We start from the raw sequence: 11,138 nt of genomic DNA on the forward strand, positions 1-11,138 counted from the left end.
GGTTATGTATAAAACAACTTCTTCACACATCCTTGTGAAGAGTTGAAAATAATTGATTTCTTTCTTCTTCCGAAAGTTTCCCTCGTTTCTTGTATGAAAATGAAGAAGTAGAAAGGCAAAACATTTCTTTCCCAAAAACTGATTTCTCTTAAAAATATATCCCTTTCAATCTAAACATACACATATCATCATGGGTTCATCCATCATTAATTAATGCAAATACTTAATGTTTGGTTGCAGTTATCATGTTTCAGTCACCAGTCATATGTACATTCAGTCAGCATCAATGCTACCCCGGCTTTAATTTTATTCTACTCAATAGTTGGTTCCAGGTTAGCCTTAGAGTTTTTATTTCGCGGCCAATATTGTCAACATATTCAGGGCCTGTAACATGATATTAATACATTTGCCGTGAACTAGAATGAGTAAATCATCAGCAGTATAGCTTAGTATTTTATTTATAAGTCATAGTAACTCGTCCATTACAAGGTTCCATAACAGTGGGACCAAGTCCCCCTAAATGGACAAACCCTTGCTACCCGTGTGGCCATAATAGTTGTATATACCTACCAATTATTTTGCACGCAGATTTGCCTACATCTCTCTTTTTCTCGATGCCTAGGTATCGAAAAATAAAACCTCTCTGGAAACTTGGACTGAAATATTTCGTTTCCGTCAATATCATGAGTAGCTATCCAAGTTAAATGTTCATTTCTATTTTTATGTATCGGATATTTCTCTCTTTTTCTGAAAACTGACCATTTTCGTAGAAGAGGTTGTTATTGTGTGCAGTAAAGAGAAAATCATTATTGAGGTATTTCAGAATATTTAGGTAGAACTCAAGTTATTGGGACCACGCCAACAAGGGGATGTATTATGTCAATCGAAAGGGGGTGATGACAGGAAATCAATAGGACGAGGAAATGAAAAAATACATTTTATCAAGGCTCGGCATTTACGTAAACTTCAGTTTGAATTAACTTTGAACTCTAAGAATAGATCCAACTCATTGTGGCGGATTTCTCGACGCCAGAAGTACTCGCACATGTGCATAGCCAGACAGACCATTGTAACTACGCTCTGCCACTGAACCGGTCTGTTTGAATTTTAGATTAGAGTAGGTTAGGCTAAGATTAGGTTAGGTTAGGTTGAAATATTGAGTTCTATGAGTTCCACCCATTTCAATTTTTTTTAAATAATTATTTTCTCATAATAATTATTACTCCCATAACCCCATTTCATTAAATATGCCGACTTCCATGTAATCGAAACTGACTTAGGAATGCAACTACGAGTATTTACATCTGTCAGAAATTACCGATGATCGTGAATACTGGTTTAATTTTCAGGAATTGTTCAATGATTTTGTTTGTTTCAGTTGGGCAGAAGGAGAAGACTATGTGTTACTTCAAGCCATTGAAATAGACTACGACCCAAAGTGCCCAAAATTTGGGGCGGGACCGAAAGATTCTTTATCTGGTCTCTTTGTAGAATGGGCTTTAGAAGAATCACAGCTACGAAAAGGTGATAGGTAGGTGACATAACCCAATATCATGAAAAAATAGGTCGTGAAAACCTCACACATAACAGTTGATCAATCTTTCGTGATTAGCCATGAGTAATGAGCACGATTAAACGAATAGCCTAAAAAAGTGACTAATATTCTTTTCAAAACAATCATTTCGGTTAACTTTGAAGTTTGGCATGAAATCATGATCATGTTCACATTCTTAGTATCACATTAATCATATACAGAAAATAATAATGTTGAAAACTTTCGAAGTCATCAGGTTTCAATCAATAAGACTTGGGAAGCAATTATTAGAAAAGAAAATCTTTTGATTTTTTTGATTTCGACTCGAAATTTTGAATTTAATCTCGAAATTTCGACTTCAAAGTGAATTGTTTTTCATGGGACACCCAGTATATTTTTATTCAGTCTTCCATGAAAAGCATAGTCCCATTTCCAGAAAGTGTAATGAAATTAGTGTTTTTTCAATCATTTGTTCATGAATTGAAATCCGTAATTCGTGTTTCGGCCGAAATGTTTACTTTGATCTCGAAATTTCTAGTTGGGAAACGAAACTTCGACTTAAATCTCGAATTGAAGTCAAAATTTCGATGGGACAAACAGAATATCATTTATATACAGTTTTTCACTGCAAGTATAGGCGCATATCCAGAAAGTACAATGAAACGGGTGTCTTTTCAATCATTTGTTTATGAATCGAAATCCGTAATTCGAGTTTTAAGTCGAAATGTTTACTTTGATCTCGAATTTAGAGTTGAAAGGCGAAACTTCGACTCAAATTTTGAATGAAGTCTAAATTTCGAGATGAGAGTCTAAATTTTGTGTATGAAGTTGTAATTTGGAGTTCAAATTTGTAGTTTCGAAATTGAAGTCGACATTTGAAGACTGAAATTTAAATTTGGAGGTTTGAGTTGTGACAATGAATTCAAAATCCTGAGAGTAAAGTCGAAGTTTCGATTAAAGTCAAAAGTTTGAATGAAGTCGAGTTTAGTTTAATCAGTGAATGGATATCCAAGAACTAATATTCTAGGAGCTAACGTAAATTTGGTAGGTAACTCCAACTACGTACTGATATTCTGTTATTGTAAAGTGGATGCAAAAACCTGGCAAAATTGTACGATTTCAAAATGTTTTTGTATTAATGAAAAATCGTAACAGCTATTACTGGCAGAGATATATTGATTTTAGCCAGTTATCAAAATACTTTTTTAAGATTTTTGGGAAAGAAAAATTCTGGCTTTTTACCTCCATCTTTATACAGAAACAAATATGGGAGCCTTTCAAAGAAAGAAAGATAACAATTAATTTCCAGATAAACTCTTTACAAAAGTGTGTAGATCTTGCAAAGAGATAACTTTCAGACAAAAACTGCAAGAAAAAGCCTTCCCGAAACAACTACTTCCATATAAACATTGAAATTCGCGAAAGAACAAATCTTTCGAAATAATTTCTTTTTTATGAAAATTCATTTATACAAAAAACATTTTTGTCTATTCAGTTTGTACTCCAAACATCAGTTGCTCAGTTCTTCAGTTCTAGGAAGACGTCATATTTTTACTAGCCTGATGCCATGTGGCCTCAACTCGAAAAATGTATTGTTTTAACATCTAGTTTACACTTACAGATACAGCGTGGTGTGTTTACCTTCCCCCCAAATAGACGATAGTTCCTAGAAGAAAACCAGAATACGCATAATCTCGCAAATGTGTGGAAAGATAATTGAAATATATTTCTGAGACAATGTATTATTTTTGAGAAAAAAGTGAAATAACAAAATTAGTTAAACATGATTCAAACATATCTTCAGGATTCATATTTCGATTCGTTCTTCACTATTATCTATTATTGTTTTCTTGAGTTTAGGATTGATTAAAGTTTTATGAGGCTAGTGTCATTTAACTGAAAATCTTCCACTCGTCCCAAATGAACGTAAACGATGTTAGAATAGTTTTGACCCCGAATCTGACTAAGCAACGTATAACAAAAGCCGGAAAGAATTAAAACAACGATAATAAATGTAGCAATCGTGGACTTCCATCCGTGTATCCGGTACTCGCCATGACTATATTCAGCTGAATGTTGTGAACAATTCTGAGCTAATCGTTTGGGAATAATGCGATGATGTGATTCAAAACAACGTTGCCATTTTCACTGCAGAAACAGATGGTTCGTTATTTATGTATTTTAAATTAAAACTGCAATAAAGGAAATTATTCAGAGCGTAAGAAACGAAATGCAATCTACGAATATTTTTATGCAGTCAACATTTTTTGTGAAATTAATAAAACAAACTGGTTTCTCAAAAATTTCGACTCCGCATTCAAATGTTGGAAGGATTGCCAGTGTAATTTTGAACTTCTCAATGTCGGAGAGCCGCAGAGATGAAAAACTAAGTTAGAGTTTCATATGGTATATTTCCTCTAGTCTATGAATTCAAGATATGAAAATATTTTTGGGAAAGAAAGGTTTTGGCTTTCTACTTCTCCCTCTTTATAAAAAAATGTGGGAGTCTTCCAATTCAATATTTATATGAAAGTAGCTGTTTCGAGAGGGCTTCTCTTCCGAGTTTGTGTCTGAAAGTTTTTTCTTTGACCTATACATCTTTCTATAGTTAATTTTTTTTTTGAATTGGTTGTTTCCTTCCTTCATTTGGAAGATTTCCACATTTTTCTATAAATAAGCGAATGAATGTCATTTGGTACCGTCATCGATGACATGAGGAGATTAAACTCATTCGTTACCTAAAGTGCTTTTTCTTATAATATTATAAAGATTTGGTGCTGAAGGGATGATGAGGCAAGTATCTTACGGCGAAACATCAGATGTCCATTAGTGAGGAAGACAGTGTTTCGTGTAACCGAAATTTTACCTCTTTCATTTACTATATTGTGAATGATATCTGATTCAATTCCATAAGGAATGGTTGAATTACAAACTGAATAGATTAAAGTATTTTTTTTATAATTCGATATTCATATAGAAGTATTTCTTTCGAAAATATTTTTTTGTGTAATTCAATTAGTGAATGTATAATGCTGCTTCTGGCTCAAGATTCCATTGTTTTTCTTATGGTGCTTCATTTTACAAACTTTCGTACCTCCGAACGGAACTTTGTAGAACACTCAATCTAATCTATGAGTAACGTCGGTCAGCGAATCTGGATGGCGGGAACAAATATTGGTTGGGTGATTGTGTTACATGAAACTGAACTCGAGGAATCAATGAAGTCGCCCCGGAGCGCCAATTAATTCTTGTTGTTTCATAATTTCCTTATTTATATTTCTTTCTTCTTTAATTAATATTAATAATGATGATAAAACTTAAAAAAGATGGGATTGACGTCGTAGGTGTGGGGGTGGTGGCGTGGTAGAAAACGTGTGATGATTTGTGAACATGAATGAGTTTTAACAAAGATAAAAACAAAGATGGCGCAACATGTCAGAAGAGCACTATGTGCATCTTCGATAATAATAATCGTTTCCGTTATATTAACTGCAACAGGCCGATGTGGGTACTCATTTCAAATGATTTTCTTTGCAGATTATAAAAAATATATCGGGCGCATAATGTGAAATATTATAGGAAGAATCGCAAATTCGAAAAAAATATAACGCTTTAAAATAGACGTTTTGGGCACTCTAACCGCAGGGAAAAAAATGAATATTTTTAAAGACTCATTTTTCCAAAAACCCATGATGCCGTTCATTTCCGTCGCGAAAATTGCAGATTATCTTTGTAGTAAGGAATTTAAGGAAGTATCAAAGCGGATATAAGCTGAAATGTATTTATCATTTCATACTATACCTACTGATGTCGATATTGAATTTATTGACAAAGAAAAATGAAACATGGTGGCATGTCGAGAGGGCGTTATTGATATTAATAGTTGACGTGTGTGAAAGTGGAACGAACATCAACGTGCGTATATATGTGTGAGAGAGGGATGACGTCAGCGAATGATTGAGAAAAACAAACATAGCGGCTTCGTCAATATTTGTTCATTCTTGTAATAACTTGTGAATGAAATATCTTTACAACCATCAATAATCAACCTACCATCAATCAGACGATCAGCGATCACATTCACTTTCTGAAAAATTTGCATTCTCATTCGCAGTTTATTTCCATAAAAATCACTACTCAGTACTTTCACTGTATAATTTATGAAGCTAAAAATTATGTATTGGCATATAACTAAACGAATACTAAAAAACACAAAGCTTCTGATCAGACAGAACAACATATGGGCTGTGAGGCCCGACTGACTCGCTATTAGGAGTTCAAGATACTACATTGTTCCTCGCAGCAAACACATGCATCACTGAAAATGTCTGCCGCAGTAGCGGTCGAAACGTTTGGTTTCAGCAATTGCATTATACCGCCTCCTACTAGCCCGGATTTTGGTATCTCTGATTCTAACTCCGGCCGTCAAAACCCATGTTCTAATAAAGCTTCTGGCATTGAAGGTGCTAGAGGCTGGGTTCTTTAACCTGTTTTATAGGTGTTTTGCCAAATTCTTGAAAGACGGCTTGAGTTCAGCATGTATCCAAAATAGGCAAAAAAATCTTTTACGTATAACTATTGATGGATTGCCCGAATGTATCCAAAATTATGAAGAAAACTCTTAGGTCATCATCAATATAGATTCCATATTATTTTGCTTTAGATACAAAACATTGAGTAGCGGCACAGGGCACTTTATTGGCGAAAATGAGGTTTCTTGTAACATTAAATTTTATGAAGGGTGAATAAATGTGACCTGCTAATTGGCAAACAATCAGTTGTTGCCTTTTCAATGCATAGCAGATAGTATCATGCAACCTTTTGGAAACAATCTGAAAACAATTTAAAATGTAGGTAATGGAGAAGTTTATATAGGCGAAGAAATGGCAAAATTTTCAGTTTCCCTCGTAAGTTCAAAGCCTATAAAAAGAAGAGCCAAAAATGTTTAAACATATTTAGCTCAACGTTTCGGAAGTTATAATCTGCCTCCGTCTGCAAAATTGAAAAAATCTGTTGTAACTTACAGTTTTCTTCTTGGTGTAGTTATGAATATTACTGGAGTTTTTTCTCAACACCAAATAGTTATTTTTAACACCTCGATACGTGTTTTGATCACCAAGTGATCATCTTCAAAGAGGATTAAAATCTTCTTTTTTAATCTTTTTCAGTTTCGATCTTCCTCTTTGAAGATGATCACTTGGTGATCGAAACACGTGTCAAGGTGTTAAAAATAACGATTTGGTGTTGGAAAAAACTCCAGTAATATTTAAGTGAAATGTTATCTATCATATACTATATTGTGCAGCGTTCAATTCAATAGAATAACGTTTTTTTATCAATAAATCGATGCTCATATGAAAGGAGTTCCGATGCTACTATTCATTTAGTATTACTGAATATTTCTATGAAAGCAGTTATTTCGAGAAGGCTTTTTCTTTCAGTTTATATCTGAAAGTAATCCCTATGCATGAAATCAATTGCTTTTTTTCTTCCTTTGACAGTTTCCCACATTTTTTGTGTGAAAACAGAGAAGTAGAAAGCCAAAACTTTTCTCTCCCAAAAATATCAAAGAAGTTCCGAAATGTAAAATATGTGAACATAATTGATTGACTTTTGAAACAGTCGAAGTTTCACAAACCAAACGCCAAAAACGAAACGAGGTGGGCAAAAAGTTTATATTTCATTTTCTGATGTTTCACTCTACACAAAAAATTGAATGCTACAAGAAACGTTTTCTGGCCAATAATGTATCACGAGCCCCCACTGAACTCAATTATTTGTATCTAACTGAGGCATAATGATATCTGAAAATAACATTACCAAGTTTCACCAGAATCGGATGAAGGATGGAAACAATGCATTTACGGACATATGTTACTTCCAGAATATGCTCTAATATTTTTCATCTCAATTGGGAAACACCCTGTTTAGCTGAAATTAAACCAGTCGAATATTTCTCAAATATAACTCCGTCCCTGAATATACCATGGAGCTGCTGGATTATGCTCATTCCATGAAAAGGAGTCACACTCCTGATATTAAACTCAAACATCACAATCAAGCTTTATTGTCTAGCAGTAAAATTAAAGGAAGATAGGACCTTTTCCACAGACACAATAAAAATTGTTCGACTGCCTTCGCCTATTCGATGATATATATCAAAATACGCAACTCAAACCACACTTCTCAAATTGTTACTTTTATAAAAAAACAGAGTCATTTTGAGTAAACTTCGCGGGCCTGTCTTTTCAAATGAGTATAATTACCAGTTTCGGACTCCCTCTCAGAAATTTTCATGGATTTTCATAAAGTGTTTATTCAGATTAGAAGTTAACATGATCACAATTGTGATTCTACTGAAAAGTAGATGTAGCAATATTTTAAATCCAATGTTGATAATCTTATACTTTTATTCCTAATCTCGATTAATTTTAATCTATTTGATCGGAATTATATTTTGTATTTGGATAGAACTAGCCGATACTTGATGAAAATCCATATTAAAAAACTAATTCATATATTTTGTTGTATGATTTTTACTATGAAGGGTTTTACAAAAACCACGACCCGTGTTTCGCTATACAATAGCTTCCTCAAGCATAAACTGAAAGTTACTTCTGAATTACAACCATTTTATACTCTAACCTATTACCTACTCATCTGCCTGAAAAGGTCAGGTATGAATTTATCAACTGTACCAATACTTTTTCGAAAGAATACCTGGAAATATACCTAACTATTTTTACCTGCATATGAAAAGATTCAATAATAGCGAATCATTCAATTCAGTTTGATCGTTCATAAGATATTGAGAGTTTTTGAATTTGTTCATTTCCATACTCTTCAACAGGTTAAGTTTCAAACCTTTCTTCTGGAAATGGAGGGGATTGTATTCATGGTTGTACTCATGTCCCTCTGAGATTGAATGAGTGGCATATGTGGAATTTATTTTTCCATTATGGAAACTATATTTGTGTTCCTTTATGCGGGCTTTGAACACTCTTCCAGTTCGACCTATATGAAACATCGGACATGACCCACACGATAATTTGTACACTCCTGATTTTTCTGAAACTAAACTTTTATCTTTGTTATTCTTGATGTGCATGCCTGAGTTGTTGTTGGTTTTGAAAGCAGTATTTACACCTTTTCTAGCAAAAAATCTGAAATCTTAGTAGTGGGTCAACCTACTTAGGTTCAGTTTTAGAAAAATCAAGAGTGTATAAATTATCGTGTGAATCATGGTCGATGTTTTATATAGGTCAAACTGGAAAAGTGTTCAAAGCCTGCATAAAGGAACACAAATATAGTTTCCAGAATGGAAAAATAAAGTCCACATATGTCATTCATTTAATATCAGAGACACATGAGTTCAACCAAGAATACAAGCCCCTCCATTTCCACAAGAAAGGTTTGTAACTTAATCTGTTGGGGTGTATGGAAATAAACAAATTCGAAAACTCTCAATATCTTATGAACGATCAAACTGAATTGAATAATTCTCCTTCATTGAATCTGTTCATTTGCAGGTAAAAAATGGGTATATTTACAGGCATACTTTTGAAAAATGTATTGATATAGTTGATGAATTCATACCTGACATTTTCAGGTAGATTCATTCATTAGGCAGACGAGTAGGTAATAGGTTAGGTTATAATTTAGAAGTAACTTTCAGTTTATGCTTGAGAAAGCTATTGTATAGCGAAACAAGTGTTGCGGTTTTTGTAAAACCTTTTTTAGTGAAAATCATACAAAACTGTATTAATTAGTTTTTTTCATATTTTGTATTATTTTTTTAAGGACAAAATACAAGTTCTACAGGAAAATCCTTAAAGCGCTCTTTGAACGGTAGATTTGAATCGCTAGAGATTAATAAATAAAACGAAATTGTTTTCAGGTTGATTGAAATAAACGGAAAAATAGTCTTGAACAAAACTCGCGATGACCTCAACAGACTTCTAGCGGCTGCTCCAGATCCTGCGCAAATTGTAGTTTCAAGAAAAATTCCTTTAAACGAAGCTTCTGCAATTTTTAATGAAACTTCGGAAGACATGAACGCGCTTCTGGCGAAAGTGAAAATTATCAAAGAGAGGGATGAAGAATCTCAGCGAGTAAAGGAGGAACTCCGATCAGATAACATTAGATTGACTCACAGAATATCCTATCTCGAAGAACAGGTAACTATCGCACACTAATAATATTGAAGATAATAATGAAATGTCTACAAAAAAGATTGTTAGTATTCCAGATTGATTAATCTAATATTGTTTTTTAACTTTGGAAAATGCATGTAATTGAACATCCCACATAATTCTTTTTGGAATATTATCATATTTCAAATGTCCTCCTGACTTTTGAAATTTGTTTATGAATTTGTGGAATAAACTACCGTATATGTATGACAAACTACTGTTCATAAATGTAATGACATTTGTTCACCTCAATATTCATGTAGTAAAATTTTTGCCTACGCTCAATGACTTGATGGAATATTGATTCTATTAGATCTACACAGTAACACAAAATAAACATAACCATTAACATATAATTATATATTTGAATTGGTAGGTTAAAAATTCATTGTCACAATAACTCTGTCAATAATGAAGATAATTCTTCATTGACGTTACATATTTTTGATACTTGGTTTAAGAGGGTTTTATTAAAAGGTAGGTATTTACAAAATATGGGAAAGTTGAAAATGTCAAATTGTATTGAAACCATTTCTTACGAAAATGTTAGGACGGGTTTTATATATGCTTTGATATTAAATAATTTGCCGTCAAAATAAAGGATTTTTACGAAATAACATCTTTCAGAACAGGCTCAAAAGTAAAATTATCAAAAGGAAGAAAAAAATCATTGAGTTTACTTATTATTTATCGGCAGTAGCATATTTATAACTTCACTTGTGAATAGATGTCTGAAATTATTTAATATAGACCATTCGAAATTAATTTTGATGAGTGACAAGAATGTTCAATATAAAATATTTCATCAGAAAAGTGAGCCATACCTACAATTATACTGATTCCTGATAGTAAAAAGTAATAAATTCTCATGAAAAATGCAAAACGCTAACAGATTGCTCAAACCTAATTTTTTGATTCAGTTATGATTTGCCACAGATTGTATGGGACAGTTTATAATACTTTACCAGGTCCACTCAATTTTGTATGGCAAACAGATCGCAAACAACATATTTTATGAGCATTCAATTCGTTTCATACCTACAGTGAGTTTGGGTATTCAAAAAAACATTTATTGAAACTAATAACTTTGTTTATCCATCGATAAACAATTAATGTGTTATTTTCAATTCCCTTATTTATATAGATTTGAAAAAACCACAAGTGATACCCGTTATGGTTCGAGTTGTTTGACAATCTGTTGAAATAAAACTGTTTAAATTCTGTTTTTTCGTTAATCAGCTGTCGCCCCCGTACGAACGACAACTCTCAGAAGTTGATAAACTTGTGCGAGCTGAGGACTAACGATGTCTTACCTTTTAACGTGTGATTCCTAACACGGTTGTAGAATCATTTCAGCTTCAACCAGATAAATTCTCTCGAGAAAAATATCTGGTCGAGGCGGGAATCGAATC

At 33.1% G+C, this 11,138-nt stretch overlaps 1 protein-coding gene across 3 annotated transcripts in view; it reads left to right on the plus strand.

Annotated features, from left to right (window-relative positions):
* sprt (PDZ domain-containing protein sprite) overlaps positions 1–11,138 on the plus strand; it is a 214,592-nt gene that overhangs the window by 201,161 nt on the left and 2,293 nt on the right. For all 3 annotated transcript variants that reach the window (XM_074170289.1, XM_074170291.1, XM_074170290.1), the window contains 2 exons: positions 1,379–1,531; positions 9,432–9,711. In XM_074170289.1, the coding sequence (XP_074026390.1) occupies positions 1,379–1,531; positions 9,432–9,711 (433 nt within the window). The remainder of the gene's footprint in view (positions 1–1,378; positions 1,532–9,431; positions 9,712–11,138) is intronic.

The sequence above is a fragment of the Leptinotarsa decemlineata genome, unplaced genomic scaffold (assembly GCF_025532065.1).
Source record: "Leptinotarsa decemlineata unplaced genomic scaffold, Ldec_3_MD MMD2_P_RNA_scaffold_7, whole genome shotgun sequence".
Lineage (NCBI taxonomy): Eukaryota > Metazoa > Arthropoda > Insecta > Coleoptera > Chrysomelidae > Leptinotarsa > Leptinotarsa decemlineata.